This window comes from Podarcis muralis, chromosome 8 (assembly GCF_964188315.1).
Source record: "Podarcis muralis chromosome 8, rPodMur119.hap1.1, whole genome shotgun sequence".
NCBI lineage: Eukaryota > Metazoa > Chordata > Lepidosauria > Squamata > Lacertidae > Podarcis > Podarcis muralis.
The window spans coordinates 86,535,043-86,560,951 of record NC_135662.1 but is presented as its reverse complement, the minus strand read 5'-3'; the positions used below and the strand labels follow the sequence as shown (position 1 = coordinate 86,560,951).

At 42.8% G+C, this 25,909-nt stretch overlaps 1 protein-coding gene and 3 pseudogenes across 15 annotated transcripts in view; all 4 read left to right on the top strand.

Annotated features, from left to right (window-relative positions):
* The window catches only part of LOC114601412 (protocadherin gamma-A5), a 315,625-nt gene that overhangs the window by 210,384 nt on the left and 79,332 nt on the right, over window positions 1-25,909 (top strand). Inside the window, exon 1 of one of the 15 annotated variants that reach the window (XM_077933484.1) lies at window positions 9,476-9,694. The exons of 13 other annotated variants lie outside the window; for them this stretch is intronic. In XM_077933484.1, coding sequence (XP_077789610.1) covers window positions 9,599-9,694 — 96 coding nt within the window. In that variant the 5' untranslated portion in view covers window positions 9,476-9,598. Of the gene's footprint in view, window positions 1-9,475; window positions 9,695-20,262; window positions 20,527-25,909 lie in introns of those variants that run through there. One more of the 15 variants, XM_077933480.1, reaches the window with a different exon arrangement.
* Window positions 65-6,585, top strand: LOC144328756 (protocadherin gamma-A4 pseudogene; annotated as a pseudogene).
* LOC114601120 (protocadherin gamma-B1 pseudogene) lies at window positions 13,360-16,545 on the top strand (annotated as a pseudogene).
* LOC144328777 (protocadherin gamma-A4 pseudogene) lies at window positions 20,533-22,781 on the top strand (annotated as a pseudogene).

Here is a 25,909-nt window from a genome sequence, read left to right as displayed (position 1 = left end):
TAACTTGGTGTTTCATGATAAATTAAAATAAATAATCACTTGGTTTTGTTTATCTGTGAAACAGTGTGCACATCAGCAGCATTCCAGCTTATGTGGGATAGCTCAGCCAGTAGAGTATGAGACTCTTAATCTCAGGGATGTGGGTTTGAGCCCCATGTGGGACAAAAAGATTCCTGAATTGCGGGGGATTGGACTAGATCACCTTCGTGGTGCCTTCCAAATCTGTGATCCTATTATATGTCTTGTGTATTGACGCAAATAAATGCATTAAATTGATAGAGCAAGGAAACACGAGCATGACATTCAGTGATAAAACAAGTTAGTAATTAATTTGTGCATTGTATTTAAATATTTCTCATTATTTTTAAATATATATATATATACATGGAGTTGGATATACAATGAGAATCGAAACAAAAAATGTAGTGTGTGCAGTTCCTGGCTGTGACTCTGAGTGTCGCTGTTGACCAACCAAGGCTAAGAAATACACTGAGAAATTCAGCCTTCCCAGATGAGCTGCTCAGCTCAGAAAATGCTGAGAGATCAGAGTTTCAGTGAACATTTTGCGTTGGGAATTTCAGCTGCAAGACCCTTTCTGGCAACCCTCCGTCATCCTGAATCACAGATCTCCTCAACAGCTTCATATCAGACCAGGAATGGCAACAGCAAAGTATGCCCAAGCTTGCAAAAGGAGAGTTTTCTTTTTATTTCTGTTTGCTAACATCTGCCAAGCCATCACCAGACAGATCCAGTACTCCATTCCTGAAGAAACTGAGAGAGGCTTTTTGGTGGGGAATATTGCAAGGGATCTTGGACTGGATGCAAAGGAGCTCTCAGATCGTGGAATTCGCATTGTTTCCCCAGGTAGGACTCAGTATTTTGCTTTGAATTATAAGAGTGGCCATTTGCACACCACAAAGAGAATAGACAGAGAGGAGATCTGTGGTCAGGAAGAGAAATGTATTTTGAATTTTGAGATTATAGTTGAAGATTCAATGAAAATTTATGGAGTTGAAGTGGAAGTCACAGATATCAATGACCATGCGCCCACCTTCCCGTCAGAGAAGCTAGTGATAAATATCAGCGAGAATGCAGCATTGGGGTCCCAGTTTCCCCTCTTGGAAGCTCAAGATCCTGATTTAGGAAACAATTCTCTGCAGGGGTACAAACTCAGCAGCAATCACCATTTTTCTTTGATTCTCCAAACATCAGTTAAGGGCAAACAATATGGAAAAATTGTGTTGGAAAGACCTCTGGACCATGAAAAAGAAGCAGTTCATAATCTTATCTTCACCGCATATGATGGTGGTGATCCAGTCAGGAGTGGCACTGCACAGCTGCACATTACAGTCTTGGATGCGAATGACAATGCACCCATTTTTAGCCAACGCATCTATGAAGTGAGCGCAAGGGAGGATTTACCTCTAGGAACCATTGTGGTTACATTAAAAGCTACTGATCTGGATGAAGGGACCAACAAAGAAATGACATTTTCGTTTGCAGAAATCACGGAAAAGGCTTCCCAGATATTCCACTTAGATAAACACACAGGTGCACTAACTCTCATAGGAAGTTTAGATTATGAGGACTCTGCTCTTCATGAAATTGAGGTCCAGGTCCGTGATGGTGGAGGTCTGTTGGACAGATCAACTGTCATGGTATTTGTTACTGATGTAAATGACAATGCACCCAAACTGGAAATAACTTCACTTATCAGCTCCATCCCTGAGAACTCTCCACCAGCAACTGCAATAGCCCTTTTGAATGTGCAAGATGAGGATTCGGCAGAGAATGCAGAAGTCACATGCTCTATCCCCAGCAACCTCCCCTTCCTACTGACAAAAGCCTATGGCAACTACTACAGTTTGGTGACAGCAAGAGCCTTGGACAGAGAGCAGGTGGCAGCCTACAACATCACTGTCACAGTCACGGATCACGGGACCCCTCCACTTTCCACATCAATTGTTATTCCACTTGAGATTTTAGACACAAACGACAACCCTCCACACTTCCTGCAGTCCGTTTATACTTCTTATTTAATGGAGAACAACCCAAGAGGGGCCTCCATATTTTCCCTGAAGGCTGATGATCCAGACTGTGGAGAGAACTCCAGAGTCACTTATTCCATCATTGAGCACAACATCAGTGACTCCCCAGTATCTTCCTTCCTCTCCATTAACTCTGAGACTGGGATTGTCTATGGCCTGATCTCTTTTGATTATGAGGAGATGAGGGAGATTAAGTTCCTGGTCAAGGCCCAGGATGGAGGATCTCCATCACTCAGCTCCAACGTCTCAGTGACTCTCTTCATCCTGGACCAGAATGACAATGCTCCCCAAATCCTGTACCCCTCCCCTCCCACTGACGGCTCCACGGGGATAGAGCTGGCCCCTCGCTCCTCTGAGCCAGGCTACCTGGTCACTAAGGTGGTGGCGGTGGATGCGGACTCTGGCCAGAATGCCTGGCTCTCCTACCAGCTGATCAAGGCCACCGAGCCAGGGCTCTTCACTCTGGGGCTCCACACAGGAGAGATCAGGACGGCCCGCTTCCTTCTGGAGAAAGATGCCCTCAAGCAAAGCCTGGTGGTTTTGGTGAAGGACAATGGGCAGCCACCTCTCTCTGCTTCATCCACTCTGACTGTGGTGCTGGCTGACACCATCCCTGCAATCCTGTCAGACCTTAGCAGCATCTCAGCTCCTGTAGAGCCTCCGTCTGACCTCACCTTCTACCTGGTCCTTGCAGTGGCTTTTGTCTCCTGCTTGTTCTTCACTTTCCTCCTTGTATTACTGGCAGTTAAACTTCATAGGTGGAGATATTCACAGTCTGGAACTGAGAAGTTTAGTGGAGTTCCAGTTTCACAGTTTGTGGGGATTGACGGAGTCCGAGCATTTCTGCACTCCTACTGCCAGGAGGTTTCTCTCACTACAGACTCTAGGAAGAGCAATTTCGGATTTCCAAAGGGAAATATTTCCAATACTATGACCAGCCACCAGCCCTGTGAGATAAATGATCCCTTTCTCATTGCTGAAGAGATTGCAAACAGTAATGGGGATTCAGCCAATATACAGGTGAAGTCTTGCTGTCAAATAAAAGGTTTTTCACTTTATATTTTCAGTTAGACATTAATGCCATTTATATTATTTGTTTTGCACTTGTTCTGAAGAAATGGAACTGTAGACATATTCTCTCATTTATACTTGTTCTCTTCAGATAAAATGAGGTTTGGGAGTTCACATAGTTTACTTTTTGTATACGTGGTTGTTTCTGTCACAAGCAAATGCGTGTAGAAATAGGAGAATTGTAAACAGCTTGTCCCACAAGAGCTTAAGCGCTTAAAGAGCAACCATGAGACAAATATTTGAGATATTCATATATTTTCTTGTTCAGCAATTTTTGCATGATTGTGATGGTTATCTTGTTTAAATTGAATGCTTCTTTCGGAGCTTCTTTCTTGACCTTCTTGCCTCTTGGAAAGGTTATTAAGTTCTCAAATAATAGTCTCTGTGGGAAATCCAGGCTTCCCAAAATATTTGAACTTTGATTTACTGCCCTCTAATTCTGTATCTGAAATCGTATATGTCTTTCATCATATGGATAAATCAGTTGTGTGTTTACTAAACAGGGTCAATAATCTATCTAATTAGTATTATCCAGCCTTATGAGCAGTAGGTAACAGCTCAGGTGTTTCTCAGCCTAGTTTTATTAGATGTTTTTAAAAAATGGAGGTATCAGGAATTAAACCTGTATACTAAGTAAGAACTCATCTAGTTTATTGGCCAAGTGTGTGAGCTGAAAGGCATGAAATCTGTAATATGAATTTTGGCTCTTGCCACAAACTTTGGTGACATTAAATGATTTATTGCATTTAAAAATGAAAATAGATCCCGTGGATGGGACAGCAGGAGTAGGGTTGCAAGAAAAATCCTAACCCACTTCGTTATCTGCACTGAGAAGAAGAATGGTCCCATTGATACTGTCTCTGCACCCGTGGTCATGATCCTGCTCGCCCAGTGACATCTATTTCCATTAAGAATGCATTCTCATTCAATGTAATAAAACATTTAAAGCCACATATACGTTTGCCCTCATTAGGCATGTCACTTTTTCTCATTCTCAGCTGCAGATCTGTAATACCAGTGCAATAAATAACACTGGCCTAACACTCCGAAGTGCCATATAATAGCCAAGTATTGTCTCTGCCAGTGGGGAATGGCTCCCTGCCCTTTCCCTTCCCTTGGTTCAGTCTCCCAGAATTTCATCATATAGAAAACAATGGTGTGTTAAATATTAGTGTAGTAGGATATTGTTGTTGTTGTTGTTGTTTGGTCGTTTAGTCGTGTCCGACTCTTCGTGACCCCATGGACCAGAGCATGCCAGGCACTCCTGTCTTCCACTGCCTCCCGCAGTTTGGTCAAACTCATGCTGGTAGCTTCGAGAACACTGTCCAACCATCTCGTCCTCTGTCGTCCCCTTCTCCTTGCGCCCTCCATCTTTCCCAGCATCAGGGTCTTTTCCAGGGAGTCTTCTCTTCTCATGAGGTGGCCAATGTACTGGAGCCTCAGCTTCACGATCTGTCCTTCCAGTGAGCACTCAGGGCTGATTTCCTTCAGAATGGATAGGTTTGATCTTTTTGCAGTCCATGGGACTCTCAAGTAGGATATTATAACAAGGCAAATTTATTTCACATTTTGAGCAATAATATTTGGCATCATCTGAGAGTCTAAAGAAGTCAGACAGGTATTTTAATAAGCCAGTGGTGATACACAAAGCAATCCAACCCCCATTTCCACTGAGCTAGGGAACGGGGTTGGATTAGGCAGAGAGGTCCCCCTGCCTGGCTCTCTCGGCTCAGCTGACATCACCTTCTACCTGCTAGATGTGCAGGAACCAATGGAGAGCCCCAAATGGGGCATTCTGAGGGCAGGGGCATGGCTGAGCTGGCCCAGTAACTGCTGTATCCTGAGCCAGTCTTGCTGCAGTCATGCAACAGACTCGGACCAGGTCATTTTGGATCCCCATATTCTGCCATGGCTAATGTGAACAGCAGGGCTGTGGATCTGGCAGTGGCCACATAACTCTGCAAAGTCCCAACAGTGGGAGGGGAGTAGTTTTGATGTGTGTCCTCCTATAGTTGCCTCCAGTTAGCTCAAGCCATATGTAATTGTATATTTATCATCCTTATATTTTGTATGATTTTTAAAAAAACTTTCTGCAATATGAATAAGAGAAGCTATGAGAGCAATGAAAATCTTTCAGTTCTGGATGGAGTTAGATAACTTTATAAAGAATGTCAGGCTTTTGTTGAATATGTCTGAACATGGCACAAGGCCCGTTTGCATTTCTATGATTTGTCTTAGGAGCAGCAAAGAGAGTTTCTTTGTTCGCTGAAATTGCATGGGGGTGCCACGCAGGACTGTTTTAGCTGTTGACAGGAAGTTACAACTCAATCTATCCCCACCACCCAAAGCAAACTACCTCCTAAAGACCACGGTGGCATATTTTCAATAAAACCTGCTAACAAAATTGCTCACATTGGTCCAATTTATACCTCAGAATCTTAAGATCTCCCTTCTAACACCTTAGACTTACAAATCTTTTATCAGTCTGTCTCTTTTATCTGTTAACATTGGCAAGTCATTACCACTCCTTGAAGATTCGCCACTTTTTCCCCGAGGAAATGGAGGAAGGCTCTTTACTTGGAAGTATCACCAAGGATCAGAAACTACTGGTGATAAAGGAACTCTCAAACCATGAAACCACCCCACACTGTTTACCATGACAGGATTCAATTCTCTGCTTCAAATTAATGGCACAGTTTATTTGTGCAACACAGATATGTAATATGGTGGGGGAACGTTAAATATACTGGTTATAACTGTACACTAGAACATTCCACAATTATATATATTAACAATGTCACCATATTAGCAATAAAAAGTGGACATGAGTATCATCTTCATGTAAGCGAAACTACAGTCCCAGATGCAATCTCAATTTTCACAGTACTATCTAAAAAGCCGCTGAGAGTGGCTCTAGCCTCTGTGTTCCTCTGCTGTCTTCTGATCCCTTTGCTGAAGACCTTGAAGAGAGCCACTGGCCTCCTCTGGGAGCTGCAGCCTCCTCAGTCAAAGTCCTAGTGCATGAAGAAGCTACACCCATTATTGACAAGGAAGGCAAAAGAGGAATCTTCCTTTGAATATGTCTGCAAAACTCTGCCATCTCTGCCCACATCTACCCTGAACTGAGGTTACTGAGAAGGGTAGCAGGGAAAAGAGAGCCCATACTTCACTTTGTTGCTGAAGGGAACTGAGTGAAGTGGGGGGGAATTATCCAGAAGTTTATCCACACCTAGTATCTCAAAGGGCCTTCCACTGCATTTAAAAAGGGATAGTTTGTGCTTCTTTTACAAGTATGTGTAAGGGGAATAATGAAAATCTGCCAGAGCCACCTATCCCATTTTGAAAGGGAGCTGGATTGAGGCCAGTTAGAAAATAAATGAAATCTATTCATAACCAAACATTATGAGTGTAGTTACAGGTAGGTAGCCGTATTGGTCTGCCGTAGTTGAAACAAAATAAAAAAATTCCTTCCAATAGCACCTTAGAGACCAACTAAGTTTGTTATTGGTATGAGCTTTCGTGTGCATGCACGAAGAAGAAGTGTGCATGCACATGAAAGCTCATACCAATAACAAAGTCAGTTGGTCTCTATTATGAGTGTAGTTTGTTTTATTTTTGTTTTATTTATATTGCTTTTTTGGACCTGTACCCCACTCTGGAAGCCTTTGTTGCTGAAGGTGTGGACAATAAAAGTAATAAGTAATAAATATGCTAAACAAAGGTGAAACAAGGAAAAGCATTTTCAAATGCCCCACTTGCAATTGGATAAAGATAAAGTTCACATTGTGGAAACATGTACATTCTTTCAGTTCCATCTTTCTGTTATGGTGAACATGGTTTTCCTTGCAGTTCCTTGAGTTGTCCTCCAAGTGTCAGTGTTGGCCAGTATGACAGCCAGAGAGAGGATAGAGATCCACTGATGTTTCCTAGACTGCAGTAACTCCCATCACTGCTATTCAGATAAGGCCAGCTGAAGAGCACAGAGACAGGGGACTCTTGCAGAGAAGGAAAAATCTCTTTTGCTTTGCACACATATGAGAACAAGGGCAGTTTATTCTTCCTCAGCGATACCTCATGTTGTTTCCTTCATCACTGTGAGAGCTTAAGCATAGGAAACTGAGAAAAGGAAGCAGCCTGTTTTTGAGAGAACCAGCCAGATGGAGAGAAGGCACCCAGGGAATGGCAGGGCACTCACAAGGCAAGTACTGCTTCTCTCTCTATTGTCTTTTACCTGTTGGGCTGCATCAGAGCAGATTCATTATTCAACCCCTGAGGAGATGGCAAAGGGTTCCGTTGTGGGGAACCTCGCCAAGGACCTGGGACTGAGCACCAAAGAACTAAAACATCGCAATCTGCACACTGTGTCTGTGGCTAAAATGCAGCATTTCAGTATCAATGCAGAGAATGGAAACCTCTATGTAAATGACAGGATTGATAGGGAGGGGATATGTGGCAAAAATCCACTTTGCTTTGTTCAGTTTGAAGTTGTAGTAGAAAACCCACTGAATGTTTTCCATGTCACAGTAGAAATCCAGGATGTTAATGATAATGCACCCCAGTTCCTGAATAGCAATATCAGTTTAGAGATACTTGAATCCACTTTACTAGGCACTCGATTTCTCCTTGGGAAGGCGGAAGATCCTGACATTGGGATGAACTCTCTCCAGGATTACCAGCTGAGCTCCAATCAGTACTTCATTTTGGAAGTTAGAGAGAGAAAGGATGGAAATAAATATGCTGAATTGGTGTTGCAGAAATCTTTGGATCGGGAAAAAGAGCAGACCCTTCACTTAGTACTTACCACAATGGATGGGGGTGAGCCTAGGAAAACTGGAACAGCCCAGATACGGATTAATATCACCGATGCCAATGACAACCCTCCCATTTTCACTCAAGAGGTGTACAAGGTCAGTTTGAGTGAAAATGCTCCTATTGGATGCACGGTGCTCCAGGTCATAGCCTCTGATGATGATGAAGGTTCATATGCCCAAATCAGGTATTATTTCAGCAACATACCAGCAACTTCCCAAGAGAAATTCAGTCTAGATCCCATTGGTGGCATAATCACCCTCTTGGAGCGACTGGATTTTGAGGAGAACGATGAATATACTATGACGGTTGCTGCAAAAGATGGTGGAGGATTGGCAACTCATTCCAATATTGAGATAAGGGTACTTGATGAGAATGATAATGCCCCAGATGTGACCTTAACCTCCATGTTCAGCCCAGTTCCTGAAGATTCACCATCTGGAACCTTAATTGCTCTGATCAATGTAAATGACAAAGATGCTGGTGATAATGGAAAAGTTACCTGCTATTTAAACAGTGATCTGCCCTTCAAGATTATGTCCTCATCTAACAATTTCTACAAACTTCTGACAGTCAGCCCTTTGGACAGAGAAATAGCTCCTGCATACAATATTACAATCACAGCCACTGACAAAGGAACTCCACCTCTTTCCACACACAAAACAATCTCACTACAGATATCTGATATCAATGATAATGCCCCTACATTTCAGAAATCTTCATATGTTATCTATGTGCCAGAAAACAATCCTTCAGGTGCCTCCATTTTCACCATCAAAGCCTCTGATCCTGATATGGACCAGAACTCACGGATCACATACTCCATCCTCAACAGCAACATTGAGGAGCTTCCCATCTCCTATATCTCCATTAATTCTGAGACCGGCACCGTCTATGCCCAGAGATCCTTTGACTATGAACAATTCAGAGAGTTCCGGCTGCAAGTGAAGGCCCAAGATGGGGGTTCTCCCCCTCTCAGCAGCAATGTGACCGTCAGGGTGTTTGTTCTCGATCGAAATGATAACAGCCCTCGTATCCTGTCCCCCTCACAAGAAGCCAAGGGCTCAGCCTTGTTTGAGATGGTGCCTCGTTCGGCCGAGGCAGATTATCTTGTCACCAAGGTGGTGGCCGTGGATGCAGATTCTGGACACAACGCCTGGCTCTCCTACCACCTCACTCAGGCCACTGAGCCGGCACTCTTCACGGTTGGTTCTCATACTGGAGAGATCAGGACAGCCAGGGCCTTTGTGGAGAGAGACGCTGTGAAACAGAGACTGGTCATTATGGTGAAGGATAACGGGCAGCCGTCTCTCTCGGCCACCATGACTCTGAACCTGGTGTTTGCTGAGAACTTCCAGGAGGCCCTTCCGGAAATGAAGAGCCAACCCAGCAGCTCGGAGTATCAGTCTGACCTGCAGTTCTACTTGGTGCTGGCCTTAGCTGTGATCTCCTTCTTGTTCCTCTTGACTGTGATTCTGGCCGTTACAATGAAGCTCCGTCAATCAGGGCATCCCAGGTTCCTACAGTGCTTTGGTCCTGTTCCCCATTCCAAGAATGGTGCCATCTTCCCACCCAACTTTGAAGATGGGACTTTACCCTATTCCTACCAGCTGTGTCTGTCTTCTGAGACCAGGAAGAATGAGTTTGCCTTCCTGACACCCAGTGTTCAGATGGTAGACAATATTCTTGGCAGTGAGAAACCTGCTGTGCCTTTTACAGGCAACAGTGGAAACAATTTTCATTCTGAGATGGCTAATGGTGAAGAGGTAAGGTTTGTTCTCTGTATTTACATGTGCGGTACACTCTGTAGTTCTTTACCTTTAAGTGACATTGCAATACAACCTTTTATACAGCATATATACCTGCCTTTTAATTTTTCAGTCTTTAGTTAATTTTCCATCTAGATTCATGAATAATCATCTTCTTTATATATAGTAAACAGCTGAGGCTAAACTACCTGTTGCAGGTATAGTCTATTTTCTCCATTGCATTTTGAGATTTCCAGTTCAATCCTAGCCATATCTACCCAGATGTGAGTCCTCTTGAATTCAGTGTGACTTTCTCTCAGGTAAGAGTGCTTAGGATTTAAGCTTTGGAATTTGAATAGTGGGAACATGAAATTGAATAAAGTAAGATGGGTATATATATTGCTCATTTAATCTTATGAGTGGGTGTGGAATGTGCCGACGTTTTTATTATGTCATTGAGGAGGTGCACTTCTTTCTGTATGGCAGAGGTGTATGCTACTGAGTTCAATAGGGCTTACTCCCAGGTTGTACAGTCGTACCTTGGAAGTCGAACAGAATCCGTTCCGGAAGTTTGTTTGACTTCCAAAATGTTTGAAAACCAAATTGTTGCTTCTGATTGGATGCAGGAAGCTTCTGCAGCCAATCAGAAGTCTCAGAACCCCCATCAGACATTTGGGTTCCAAAAGAATGTTTACAAACCGGAACAATCACTTCCGGGTTTGCGGCATTCGGGAGCCAAAACGTCCGAGTTCCAGGGTGTTCGGGATCTAAAGTACGATTGTATTTCAGCTTTCCAGCATAAGTAGCTTGAACATTAAATAATATAGTAAATGAGGAAGATAATTATTTTCTTCTCATTTAATGACATGGGATGGGAGCAATGTGCTGGTGCTTCTACTTTATAATCATAGTCCCCTTCTTTCTTTCCTTTTAAATCAAGAATGGTCAACTACAACATTCAATTATTGGAGTATAATGTATCATTTTTCACCAGTACTGCGTTTTAGCTACCTGGATTTAAAATAATATGATATGGTTTCACTAGGTCTAAAATGATTTTAATCTAGGATATACTAGAGATCTTGCAGAAGTCTGAGTAGGCTAATTGTGGTTCATGTTGAAGAACATTGTACAAAGTACTTTGACATCATGGTTCAGATCTAGAGTTTCCCTGTTTCATATAACAGTGAGGATTGAATTTCACTGATCAAATTGTTGGTATTTAATTGAGCATTGGATGCAATGCTTAACCCATTGTTTTAATGTAGGAGGTCATGTGTAATGTGGATGCAACCTTTTTATGTGTATCTTTGAACTTTACAGAAGATGCTTTTACTTTAATCTTTTGGAGGTGTAAATTGTGCAGCATGTTCTCAGTGCTGCCTATGTGGACAGTTGGGATGGGCATGGTGGCACCATTCTCTAGACCTCTGTTTGGCATGGCAGTATCTGGCCTTCTCCTTCTAGCTTCAAACAAGGCAGGATCCATCAGTTCCCAGTTGGGGCTGAATGGTAGTATTTCGTTCTTGTTGCTAAATTGGCCGAATGAGAGGATGAATGACAGGAGCTTTCTCATCTGCTAGGCATTCAATAATTAAAGACTGGCTGTATTTTGACCCCAGCCAGTCTTTTTAAATGTGCCACAACTGGCAAGTGCTATGTAGGTTAGAAAGCATAAGGATCGTATAGTGAGCAGCCCAAGACCTGAAAGGAGAGTTACCCAAACCAATCTCTTACTAGTTTGGGGGAATCTGGTGATGGCAATTACTCGTCTGTACTGATGACCTCATTGACTTTAGCACTTACTGGCTCAGGGCTGATGATACTTAAAGGTCCTCATTTGCACTCAGTGGAGCTGGGGGGGAGGGCACTGAAGAGAAAAGACCAGTTTCGATATTGATCCAATATTTGGACACAGAATGACAACAACTGTTTAATGTGCCTGGCAGAAAAGACAGTTCCTAGCCTCCATCTTGGCATTAAGTATGTCACCACTGAGGTTGTAGAAGTAGTCTTATATGTATATCAGACTTGTATATCGCGACGGGGTGAGCTCCCATTGCTCGGTCCCTGCTCCTGCCAACCTAGCAGTTCGAAAGCATGTCAAAGTGCAAGTAGATATATAGGTACAGCTCCGGCGGGAAGGTAAACGGTGTTTCCATGCACTGCTCTGGTTCGCCAGAAGTGGCTTAGTCATGCTGGCCACATGACCCAGAAGCTGTACGCTGGCTCCCTCGGCCAATAAAATGAGATGAGCGCCGCAACCCCAGAGTCGGTCACGACTGGACCTAATGGTTAGGGGTTCCTTTACCTTTACCTTTTTTATATCAGACTTGTAAGTAAATAAGTTGTGGCACATAGTCAAATCCATTCACTGTGTCTGGCTTCATGCTAGGGTGTGGAAGCAAACACAGACCACACGTTTTTTTTCTTTTTACCTGTATTGTGTAGTTCAATCATGTTTCAGTATGTGTGATATAAAATCCGCCACCAGGTCAAGTCTAATTGCTAGTGGTCTTCTAGAGTAGAGCGTGGATATTGATTATTTAGCTGGAGATACATTAAAGCCCTTTATGCACAACTAATTGATCATATTTATTTTATAGTTGTAAACTGCTTAGAGGCTGCTTTTGCTGAAGAAATGTGAATTGTGGTTATCTTGGAAGGTATATGTTTTAAGTAGGGTTATGTATATAGTGGGCTGGATCCAGACGTGGCCATACATAGAGCTGAAGCATTGAAATCAACTTGACAAGTTAGCTATTACTGAGTTAAACCACATAGATTTTCGTGGATCAGCTATAACCATGACTAAGGCTGCTATCAAATCCTGGCTTGGGCTTCGTGAGGCATAACAGAGCAATGAGACCACTGCCACACCCGCAGCATTGCTGCTGGTCTGGGCAGAAGGTGGAGGGGCACCTCACTTGGACCCACATCAGGCCCAGTGCCACCACGGGACAGTAGTGGGACTGGCTCCTGTCTCTCCCTGTCCTTGTCCCCTTTCAGAATTTTTCATCAGCTGCCATGAGTGGAGATCCCACTGGCATGACTACTAACCAAGCATACATTTGGCAGAGGGAACAGGCAATTCCGCCCCAGCAGAGTGACCCCCTGTGAGTAGAGTTCAGTGGAGGCTGGTAGGGCTTGGCAGAGGAACAGCTCCAACCAATCCAAACCCTACCACCACCAGCGCAGTGCAAACGATTGCAGGCTAAGTCTGGAGCTAAAGCTGAGTAAAGATGCTCAAATATCCAGGATTTGTCAGAACAGCTACATTCCTTCCCGTGTTATAATACTTACAATGCATAATATTATATAGTATTAGTGCAATTATTCCCATACTGCAGGAAGAGCCTTGAGGGAAGTGTGGCTTACTTAAGGGAACCTGCTGAGTTCATACCAAATGCAAGACACAAACTGCATTACTATTCTGTTTTTTACACTACACCAGCTGAAGACACTTAAAGCACATTGAACACTTGAATTGCACTTAATTCAATTTATAAACAGAGGTTGGATGGCCATCTGCCATGGATGCTTTAGCTTAGATTCCTGCATTGCCGGGGGTTGGACTAGATGACCCCTGGGGTCACTTCCAACTCTTAAGATTCCACCATTCTATCTCTCCTTCCTTGGAGGTTTTTAAAACCTTGAATAAAATAATTTCCTCAATTCTCCCATCGTCTTTTTCTTTATACACCGTAACACTTCATAGAGAAATCCACTAGAGAAGTTCAATTTTTCTCATAAAGAGGTTTACAGATTGATATTCTTGGTAAAAATTGTAAGTGCTTTAAATTGAGGAAATGAATCTATACTATGTTTTTATTGCTTGTTCTTTACTGCAAATACTCCTTTGAAGTTGATTTTTTTTACCTGTTATACTAGTGAAAAGATAACACAAACAAAACACAAATAGTTCTACTTTATAACAGAAGAGGGTTCACATATCCTGTATCAGAATATAGTTTGAGTCATTAAATATAAATACCACCATGCCATGTCATGAATTAGGAGAGAAAAATCACTGGGAAAAGATTGCAGTTCTCGGTTTCAGACTCACAGTGTCACTGTTGGACAAGGCGGCAATCCAAGGGCAGCTGAAGTTCCACTGATGCTTTCTGCAGAGAGATCTCTTTGTCCCAAACTGCACATCGGGAATACCAGCAGACGCTGGAACAAACATTTCAGCTGAAAAAGGAAAAAGAAAACACTGCAGCATATACAAATTAAGCCAAAGGATCCAGTTCTTTTTTTTACTGGGCAAAATAAAATCTCCTGTGTTGGTGGAAATCTGAAATCCTGTGCTCATCAAAGAGAAGAGGAAAATGAAGATGAGAGGAATCCTGCCTGGAAAGAGCTTTCAAACACCAGGAAGGTATATAACACTTCTGATATTTTCATCTTTGTTCTCTGGAGCAGTTTTGGAAGAGGTTCACTATTCCATCCCAGAGGAGATGGCAAAGGGGTCTTTGGTGGGAAATCTTGCCAAGGATCTAGGACTGAATGCCAGAGAACTGAAGAACAGAAACCTGCATATCCTTTCTGAAGGTAAAAAGCCATATTTCACTATCAATGCTGAAAATGGAAACCTGTATGTGAATGAGAGGATAGATCGTGAGGGAATGTGTAGAGAGAGCACACACTGCATTATTGATTTTGAAGCTGTGGTTGAAAAGCCATTGAATGTTTTCCATGTAAGTGTAGCAATTCAGGACATTAATGATAATGCCCCACAATTCATAAAGGGCAATATTGGGCTTCAAATAATTGAATCCACATTGCCAGGTGCCAAATTTCTTCTTGGGAAAGCTCAAGATCCTGATATTGGGATTAATTCTCTCCAAAATTACCAGCTAAGTTCAAATCACTATTTCACTGTAGAGATTCGACAGAGAGAAGATGGCCATAAATATGCAGAATTGGTGTTGCAGAAACCTTTGGATCGGGAGAGTGAGCACTCCCTTCAGTTGATCCTTACAGCCCTGGATGGGGGTGAGCCCAGAAAAACTGGGACTGCCCAGATATGGATTAACATCACAGATGCCAATGACAACCCACCAGTCTTCACTCAAGAGGTTTATACAGTTAGCCTGAGGGAAAATTCCCCCGTGGGGTCCCCAATACTCCAAGTAAAAGCCTCTGATAGGGATGAAGGTCTAAATGCACATATTAGTTATATTTTTAATAACATCCCAGAAACAGCCCACCAAATATTTGAACTAGATCCACAAAGTGGAACAATTACAATTAAGGAAGCTCTTGACTTTGAGGAAACAGAGAGGTACAGTATGACCGTTGAAGCAAGAGATGGAGGAGGATTAGTGGCTCACTGTAATGTTGATATAAAGATTCTAGATGAGAATGACAATGCCCCAGAGATCATTCTGGCCTCCTTATCTAGTCCGATTCCGGAAGACTCTGTTTCTGGGACAGTAATTGCTCTCATCAACGTAAAGGATAGGGATTCTGGAGAAAATGGAAAAATTACATGCCATCTACAAGGTAATGTACCATTTAAAATAGCATCAATATCTAAGAATAACTACAAAATCCTCACAGAAAGTCCATTGGACAGAGAAAAAGCCTCAGGATACAACATCACAATCACGGCCACCGACAAAGGTAGCCCCCCTCTCTCCTCCAACAAAGCCATCTCCCTGCAGATTTCAGATATCAATGACAACCCCCCTGCCTTTGAAAAATCAACCTACAGTGTCTTTCTGCCTGAAAACAATCCCTCAGGTGCCTCCATTTTTGCCCTCAAAGCCTCGGACCCGGATCTGGACCGCAACTCACGTATCACTTACTCCATCCTCAACAGCAACATGGAGGAGCTGCCTCTCTCCTCTTACGTCTCCATCAACTCTGAGACGGGAACTATCTATGCACAGCGCTCCTTTGACTATGAGCAATTCAGGGAGTTTCAGATCCAAGTGAAGGCCCAAGATGGCGGCTCTCCCTCTCTCAGCAACAACGCCACCGTGTGGGTGTACATTTTGGATCAGAACGATAACAGCCCTCGCGTTCTGTATCCTGTCCCGGGTGTTAAGGGCTCTGCCTTGTTTGAGATGGTTCCTCACTCGGCAGAGCCAGGCTACCTAGTGACCAAAGTGGTGGCTGTGGACGCGGACTCTGGGCACAATGCCTGGCTCTCCTACCAAGTGCTTCAGGCCACGGAGCCGGCCCTCTTCACCATTGGGACCCACACGGGAGAGATCAGGACGTCACGAGCCCTTCTGGAGAAAGATGCTGTGAAACAGAAGCTGGTCATCTTGGTGAAGGACAATGGGAAGGCTCCGCTCTCAGCTACTGTGGTCCTCAACCTCGTGGTTGCTGAGAACTTCCAAGAGGCACTTCCAGAAATGACTAGGCAATCCAGTGACACAGAGCATCATTCTGACCTCCAGTTTTACTTGGTGCTGGCTTTGGCATTGATCTCATTTTTATTCCTCCTGACGGTGATACTGGTCATTGTCATGAAACTTCGACAATCAGGAAATCCCAAATTATTCCAGTGCTTTGAACCTAATGCTTTTTCTAAGGCGCAGGTCATATTTCCACCAAACTATGAAGAAGGAACTTTACCTTATTCCTACCAACTCTGTCTATCGTCAGAGATGAGGAAAGAGCAGATCTCTTTCCCAAAACCCCATATCCAGGTGGCAGAAAACTTGCTATGCAATGATAGCTCTCAGGTGGTTCTTGTGGATGGCAACTGTGGGGATGCCAATGCCAAAGAGGAGGTTGGTGAGCAGGTAAGCTTTGCTTTCAGAAACAGCATTGCTCCTTATAGGAATAAAACTAATATTTTTATTTTGTTTTACTATATAAGGGGGCTAGGAAAATGAAATTACAGTATTCGCACCAGCTGTTCTGATTGTGAAATAACTAACTTGTGGACATTCAGTGAAGCTGAACATTGGAAGAATTGGGAAACAGCAATGAAACTACTTCTGCACACTGTGCATAGTTAGACTATGTAATTAACTCCCACAAGAGGCAGTGATAGTCAGCAACCTGAATGGCTTTAAAAGAGGTTTACACAAATTCCCGGAACCTAGGCTTGTCAGTGGCTACTAACCAGGATGTCTAGGTTCTGCCTCCGATGCCAAAGGCTATATGCCTGTGAGTATGAGTTTCATGGAATCACAGGTGGTGGCAGTGCTTTTGTGCTCCGGTTCTGCTTGGGAGCTTCCCACGGGCTTCTGGTTGGCTTCCATGAGTGCTGGACAAGCTCCACCTTTGGCCCAATATTGCAGGTTTCTTCTTATGTTACGTTCCTTTGTTCTTTATAAGAATGTAAGGTGCTTAAACTATGAAATTATAGTTCCACTATGGAATTTGTTAACACAAGATACAGTGATCACCACCAACTTATATGGCTTTAAAAGGGGATTAGATCATTTGTGGGCTCCTACAGGGAAAATGGCAGGATGTAAATTTAATAAAGAAATTTATTATGGATGAGGCTGTCACTGGCTTGGTGACTATATTACCTCTAGTCCTAGAAGCATTGTGCCTTTTGGTTTTTTTTGCTGTCATCAAAGAATGGAGCTTCTGAGCGGAATCTGGCCAGCCACTGTGGGAGACAGGATGCTTGACTAGATAGGCCATTGGTCTGATTCAGATGGGCTGTTCTTATGTTTTAATGAAATGTACTTGTGTGCATGGGTATGCTGTGTGGTGGTGTGGGAAGGACTGTAAGATGAAAATTTAATGAAATTAATAAATGGAAAAATTGCATCTTGTAGGCAATGGTAATAGCAGCTATTACCATTAATGTGGCTCTCTTCAGTATCATAAAAACCTTCTGAGTTAGATATCTTGATTTCTTATAGCACACTCTTACTTTGTCTTTCTATTTTTCTCAGTTCCTGACCTTCATAATGTAATTTTCGCAATCTTTTTATTTAAGGTATTTTCATATACTACTTAATTACTAAAGTCTCTAATCTAGCAGTCCTTTGACATTCTCCTTCATCTAGAGTATATGAGTTCAAATATACCAGTAATGGTGTGTACAGACTGCGCGATAAATGTGCATTCAGTGCCAGATTCAGATATGCCTTTGGGGGTGCTGTGCACACGTCATTCCTATGTCGGCCCAGTCCCACACTATTTGTCATTTGAAGTGTATCCTTCTGGAATGGTTATAATCTGTTTTGTGCCAAGAATGTAGTTCTCAAGCACTTGCTACACCTCCTATTGGAGCAGATCTACTGATGTTGCATGGCTGTGCCACTTGTTTAATTTGTTTGTGAATGAAATAGGCAAAAAAACAGCAGTTCAGCAACTTAGCTCTCCAAACACACACACACACACACACACACACCCCTATATGTACGTCAATACATCAGTTTCTCAAAAGGCTGAAAAATATATGCTTTTTTTTTTTAAAGGGGGGGTATGTGGAAATAGGAAATACTGGCTATGGGGAGGGGAACACAGAACTCCATTACACACTAGTTTGAAAACATGCCCACCTGTGTACAGACAACAGAGAGAGTAGCTGCTACTTTGGATGATGTTATTGCACAAAGGTGTGTGAAATTGCAAACAACCAGGTCTTTTTTCAGTAGCACGTCTCCTGAGCGTTCCGGCGGACCTGGGATGGATTGGGACTTGGCGTGGTGAGTGTTTGGGGCTCTTTTTAAGGTAGTTGATGTGGCATGTGTTTTTGACAGCTCCCAAAAAGAAGCTCAACAACTTTGGGAGTTCCTTCACCTCTCTTTGTAAAAAAGAAGAAGAAGAAGAAGCACTGCAAACAACTATGTACAAAAGTGGATGGGGGGGGGGGAATTCACCTGTGCATTTCAGAGGCTACATGTGTACACAGCCTATGATGTCCAACAAACCTGTTTCATGCTGTTGGATCCAATACCATGCCAAGCGCTGGTAGAGCAATTACTGTAATTGTTCCTGCATTGGTGGTTAGATCCTGCTCTGGTCACAGGGGAGCAAATGCTTCAGAAGGAGCTCTGCATGGCACCAGCAAGTAGGAGGCAGGAGGCAGAGTCTGCTATGGAACTAATACCAGTGAACAGATTTTTATGACCCACCACTGCCTAAGTAGAAGCGGGAGAGATCTTAACACTGCTGCTTATTATACCCTCAGTAAACAGAAAGAAAGAAAGGGGGGGATACATGAGATTCTCTGAAAATGTTCTCTACCTCCAGAATTGGGCAGATTGTAAAGACTAAACTGTAAGGACGTGTAAGGAAACTATAATCAAAAGCACAGAACATAACACTTCTAAAGACAAGGAGCGGATGCTAGATGAATACTGCTATACGAGTCAGCTTTGTGATGCTGTGGTGCAAAAGAGCTGGACCATGAGTATTTTGCATTTACAGGAGAACTCTTGGAGTAGCCAGATTCCTACTAGGGACTGAGAAGAACTTGTGTTCTTTTCTGGACACATGCATTCCGTAAATGCTGATCGACAGACAGCTAACAACTTAGGAAAGATTCAAAAAAGAATTATTCCAGCCCTTCTGCTGAAGAAAATAATTATAATAAATAAATTTTCAGAAAATGTTTAATTAAGCATCCATTAGTTTGCATTTTTCATATAATTTTTTTTAAGAATATTTTACTTTGAAATTATTTTACAAGTTCCCTCCCCTCACCCGCCCTCATAATGTTTTGTGAGGAATTCCTAGTAGATGCTGTGATGTATTAAGCCTTGAAAAGACACACATATTTCCAGTAAAAATGTTTTTAAAATAAAATATATTTAGGAGTCAATGTTCCAAGAGCTAGGGAAAATGCATGAAAACATAAGATTTTCATGATTTTCATCTAACATTGGGATTCCTATGTACAAATTTCCATACTGGTTTATGCGATAACTGTGGAGTTGCACATTACATACCTATGTAGAAAACTTAATCTTACCAAGGGAGGTTTAACTGACTTGTTGGTTATTGGGGTTCTCTCCTTTTCTAGCGAATAAGAATCCACTTCTACGCTTATAAGGCATAACTTGGTGTTTCATGATAAATTAAAATAAATAATCACTTGGTTTTGTTTATCTGTGAAACAGTGTGCACATCAGCAGCATTCCAGCTTATGTGGGATACCTCAGCCAGTAGAGTATGAGACTTTTAATCTCAGGGATGTGGGTTTGAGCCCCATGTGGGACAAAAAGATTCCTGAATTGTGGGGGATTGGACTAGATCACCTTCGTGGTGCCTTCCAAATCTGTGATCCTATTATATGTCTTGTGTATTGACGCAAATAAATGCATTAAATTGATAGAGCAAGGAAACACGAGCATGACATTCAGTGATAAAACAGGTTAGTAATGTATTTGTGCATTGTCTTTAAATATTTCTCATTATTTTTAAATATATATATACACATGGAATTGGATATACAATGAGAATCGAAACAAAAAATGTAGTGTGTGCAGTTCCTGGCTGTGACTCTGAGTGTCGCTGTTGACCAACCAAGGCTAAGAAATACACTGAGAAATTCATCCTTCCCATATGAGCTGCTCAGCTCAGAAAATGCTGAGAGATCAGAGTTTCAGTGAACATTTTGCATTGGGAATTTCAGCTGCAAGACCCTTTCTGGCAACACTCAGTCATCCTGAATCACAGATCTCCTCAACAGCTTCATATCAGACCAGGAATGGCAACAGCAAAGTATGCCCAAGCTTGCAAAAGGAGAGTTTTCTTTTTATTTCTGTTTGCTAACATCTGCCAAGCCATCACCAGACAGATCCAGTACTCCATTCCTGAAGAAACTGAGAGAGGCTTTTTGGTGGGGAATATTGCAAGGGATCTTGGACTGGATGCAAAGGAGCTCTCAGATCGTGGAATTCGCATTGTTTCCCCAGGTAGGACTCAGTATTTTGCTTTGAATTATAAGAGTGGCCATTTGCACACCACAAAGAGAATAGACAGAGAGGAGATCTGTGGTCAGGAAGAGAAATGTATTTTGAATTTTGAGATTATAGTTGAAGATTCAATGAAAATTTATGGAGTTGAAGTGGAAGTCACAGATATCAATGACCATGCGCCCACCTTCCCGTCAGAGAAACTAGTGATAAATATCAGCGAGAATGCAGCATTGGGGTCCCAGTTTCCCCTCTTGGAAGCTCAAGATCCTGATTTAGGAAACAATTCTCTGCAGGGGTACAAACTCAGCAGCAATCACCATTTTTCTTTGATTCTCCAAACATCAGTTAAGGGCAAACAATATGGAAAAATTGTGTTGGAAAGACCTCTGGACCATGAAAAAGAAGCAGTTCATAATCTTATCTTCACCGCATATGATGGTGGTGATCCAGTCAGGAGTGGCACTGCACAGCTGCACATTACAGTCTTGGATGCAAATGACAATGCACCCATTTTTAGCCAACGCATCTATGAAGTGAGCGCAAGGGAGGATTTACCTCTAGGAACCATTGTGGTTACATTAAAAGCTACTGATCTGGATGAAGGGACCAACAAAGAAATGACATTTTCGTTTGCAGAAATCACGGAAAAGGCTTCCCAGATATTCCACTTAGATAAACACACAGGTGCACTAACTCTCATAGGAAGTTTAGATTATGAGGACTCTGCTCTTCATGAAATTGAGGTCCAGGTCCGTGATGGTGGAGGTCTGTTGGACAGATCAACTGTCATAGTATTTGTTACTGATGTAAATGACAATGCACCCAAACTGGAAATAACTTCACTTATCAGCTCCAACCCTGAGAACTCTCCACCAGCAACTGCAATAGCCCTTTTGAATGTGCAAGATGAGGATTCGGCAGAGAATGCAGAAGTCACATGCTCTATCCCCAGCAACCTCCCCTTCCTACTGACAAAAGCCTATGGCAACTACTACAGTTTGGTGACAGCAAGAGCCTTGGACAGAGAGCAGGTGGCAGCCTACAACATCACTGTCACAGTCACGGATCACGGGACCCCTCCACTTTCCACATCAATTGTTATTCCACTTGAGATTTTAGACACAAACGACAACCCTCCACACTTCCTGCAGTCCGTTTATACTTCTTATTTAATGGAGAACAACCCAAGAGGGGCCTCCATATTTTCCCTGAAGGCTGATGATCCAGACTGTGGAGAGAACTCCAGAGTCACTTATTCCATCATTGAGCACAACATCAGTGACTCCCCAGTATCTTCCTTCCTCTCCATTAACTCTGAGACTGGGATTGTCTATGGCCTGATCTCTTTTGATTATGAGGAGATGAGGGAGATTAAGTTCCTGGTCAAGGCCCAGGATGGAGGATCTCCATCACTCAGCTCCAACGTCTCAGTGACTCTCTTCATCCTGGACCAGAATGACAATGCTCCCCAAATCCTGTACCCCTCCCCTCCCACTGACGGCTCCACGGGGATAGAGCTGGCCCCTCGCTCCTCTGAGCCAGGCTACCTGGTCACTAAGGTGGTGGCGGTGGATGCGGACTCTGGCCAGAATGCCTGGCTCTCCTACCAGCTGATCAAGGCCACCGAGCCAGGGCTCTTCACTCTGGGGCTCCACACAGGAGAGATCAGGACGGCCCGCTTCCTTCTGGAGAAAGATGCCCTCAAGCAAAGCCTGGTGGTTTTGGTGAAGGACAATGGGCAGCCACCTCTCTCTGCTTCATCCACTCTGACTGTGGTGCTGGCTGACACCATCCCTGCAATCCTGTCAGACCTTAGCAGCATCTCAGCTCCTGTAGAGCCTCCGTCTGACCTCACCTTCTACCTGGTCCTTGCAGTGGCTTTTGTCTCCTGCTTGTTCTTCACTTTCCTCCTTGTATTACTGGCAGTTAAACTTCATAGGTGGAGATATTCACAGTCTGGAACTGAGAAGTTTAGTGGAGTTCCAGTTTCACAGTTTGTGGGGATTGACGGAGTCCGAGCATTTCTGCACTCCTACTGCCAGGAGGTTTCTCTCACTACAGACTCTAGGAAGAGCAATTTCGGATTTCCAAAGGGAAATATTTCCAATACTATGACCAGCCACCAGCCCTGTGAGATAAATGATCCCTTTCTCATTGCTGAAGAGATTGCAAACAGTAATGGGGATTCAGCCAATATACAGGTGAAGTCTTGCTGTCAAATAAAAGGTTTTTCACTTTATATTTTCAGTTAGACATTAATGCCATTTATATTATTTGTTTTGCACTTGTTCTGAAGAAATGGAACTGTAGACATATTCTCTCATTTATACTTGTTCTCTTCAGATAAAATGAGGTTTGGGAGTTCACATAGTTTACTTTTTGTATACGTGGTTGTTTCTGTCACAAGCAAATGCGTGTAGAAATAGGAGAATTGTAAACAGCTTGTCCCACAAGAGCTTAAGCGCTTAAAGAGCAACCATGAGACAAATATTTGAGATATTCATATATTTTCTTGTTCAGCAATTTTTGCATGATTGTGATGGTTATCTTGTTTAAATTGAATGCTTCTTTCGGAGCTTCTTTCTTGACCTTCTTGCCTCTTGGAAAGGTTATTAAGTTCTCAAATAATAGTCTCTGTGGGAAATCCAGGCTTCCCAAAATATTTGAACTTTGATTTACTGCCCTCTAATTCTGTATCTGAAATCGTATATGTCTTTCATCATATGGATAAATCAGTTGTGTGTTTACTAAACAGGGTCAATAATCTATCTAATTAGTATTATCCAGCCTTATGAGCAGTAGGTAACAGCTCAGGTGTTTCTCAGCCTAGTTTTATTAGATGTTTTTAAAAAATGGAGATATCAGGAATTAAACCTGTATACTAAGTAAGAACTCATCTAGTTTATTGGCCAAGTGTGTGAGCTGAAAGGCATGAAATCTGTCATTTGAATTTTGGCTTTTGCCACAAACTTTGGTGACATTAAATTGCATTTAAAAATGGAAATAGATCCCTTGGATGGGACAGCAGAAGCAGGGTTGCAAGAAAAATCCTAACCCACTTCGTTATTTGCACTGAGAAGAAGAATGGTCCCATTGATACTGTCTCTGCACCCGTGGTCATGATCCTGCTCGCCCAGTGACATCTATTTCCATTAAGAATGCATTATCATTCAATGTAATAAAACATTTAAAGCCACATATACGTTTGCCCTCATTAGGCATGTCACTTTTTCTCATTCTCAGCTGCAGATCTGTAATACCAGTACAATAAATAACACTGGCCTAACACTCCGAAGTGCCATATAATAGCCAAGTATTGTCTCTGCCAGTGGGGAATGGCTCCCTGCCCTTTCCCTTCCCTTGGTTCAGTCTCCCAGAATTTCATCATATAGAAAACAATGGTGTGTTAAATATTAGTGTAGTAGGATATTGTTGTTGTTGTTGTTTAGTCGTTTAGTCGTGTCCGACTCTTCGTGACCCCATGGACCAGAGCACGCCAGGCACCTCTGTCCTCCACTACCTCCCGCAGTTTGGTCAAACTCATGCCGGTAGCTTCGAGAACACTGTCCCACCATCTCATCCTCTGTCGTCCCCTTCTCCTTGTGCCCTCCATCTTTCCCAACATCAGGGTCTTTTCCAGGGAGTCTTCTCGTCTCATGAGGTGGCCAAAGTATTGGAGCCTCAGCTTCAGGATCTGTCCTTCCAGTGAGCACTCAGGGCTGATTTCCTTAAGAATGGACAGGTTTGATCTTCTTGCAGTCCACGGGACTCTCAAGTAGGATATTATAACAAGGCAAATTTATTTCACATTTTGAGCAATAATATTTGGCATCATCTGAGAGTCTAAAGAAGTCAGACAGGTATTTTAATAAACCAGTGATGATACACAAAGCAATCCAACCCCCATTTCCACTGAGCTAGGGAACGGGGTTGGATTAGGCAGAGAGGTCCCCCTGCCTGGCTCTCTCGGCTCAGCTGACATCACCTTCTACCTGCTAGATGTTCAGGAGCCAATGGAGAGCCCCAAATGGGGCATTCTGAGGTCAGGGCCATGGCTGAGCTGGCCCAGTAACTGCTGTATCCTGAGCCAGTCTCACTGCAGTCATGCAACAGACTCTGACCAGGTCATTCTGGATCCCCATATTCTGCCATGGCTAATGTGAACAGCAGGGCTGTGGATCTGGCAGTGGCCACATAACTCTGCAAAGTCCCAACGGTGGGTAGTTTTGATGTGTGTCCTGCTATAGTTGCCTCCGGTTAGCTCAAGCCATATGTAACTGCATATTTATCATCCTTATATTTTGTATGATTTTTTTTAAAAAAACTTTCTGCAATATGAATGAGAGAAACTATGAGAGCAATGAAAATCTTTCAGTTCTGGATGGAGTTAGTTAACTTTATAAAGAATGTCAGGCTTTTGTTGAATATGTCTGAACATGGCACAAGGCCTGTTTGCATTTCTATGATTTGTCTTAGGAGCAGCAAAGAGAGTTTCCTTGTTCGCTGAAATTGCATGGGGGTGCCACGCAGGATTGTTTTAGCTGTTGACAGGAAGTTACAACTCAATCTATCCCCACCACCCAAAGCAAGCTACCTCCTAAAGACCACGGTGGCATATTTTCAATAAAACCTGCTAACAAAATTGCTCACATTGGTCCAATTTATACCTCAGAATCTTAAGATCTCCCTTCTAACACCTTAGACTTACAAATCTTTTATCAGTCTGTCTCTTTTATCTGTTAACATTGGCAAGTCATTACCACTCCTTGAAGATTCGCCACTTTTTCCCTGAGGAAATGGAGGAAGGCTCTTTACTTGGAAGTATCACCAAGGATCAGAAACTACTGGTGATAAAGGAACTCTCAAACCATGAAACCACCCCACACTGTTTACCATGACAGGATTCAATTCTCTGCTTCAAATTAATGGCACAGTTTATTTGTGCAACACAGATATGTAATATGGTGGGGGAAGGTTAAATATACTGGTTATAACTACACTAGAACATCCCACAATTATATATATTAACAACGTCACCATATTACCAATAAAAAGTGGACATGAGTATCATCTTCATGTAAGCGAAACTACAGTCCCAGATGCAATCTCAATTTTCACAGTACTATCTAAAAAGCCGCTGAGAGTGGCTCTAGCCTCTGTGTTCCTCTGCTGTCTTCTGATCCCTTTGCTGAAGACCTTGGAGAGAGCCACTGGCCTCCTCTGGGAGCTGCAGCCTCCTCAGTCAAAGTCCTAGTGCATGAAGAAGCTACACCCATTATTGACAAGGAAGGCAAAAGAGGAATCTTCCTTTGAATATGTCTGCAAAATTCTGCCATCTCTGCCCACATCTACCCTGAACTGAGGTTACTGAGAAGGGTAG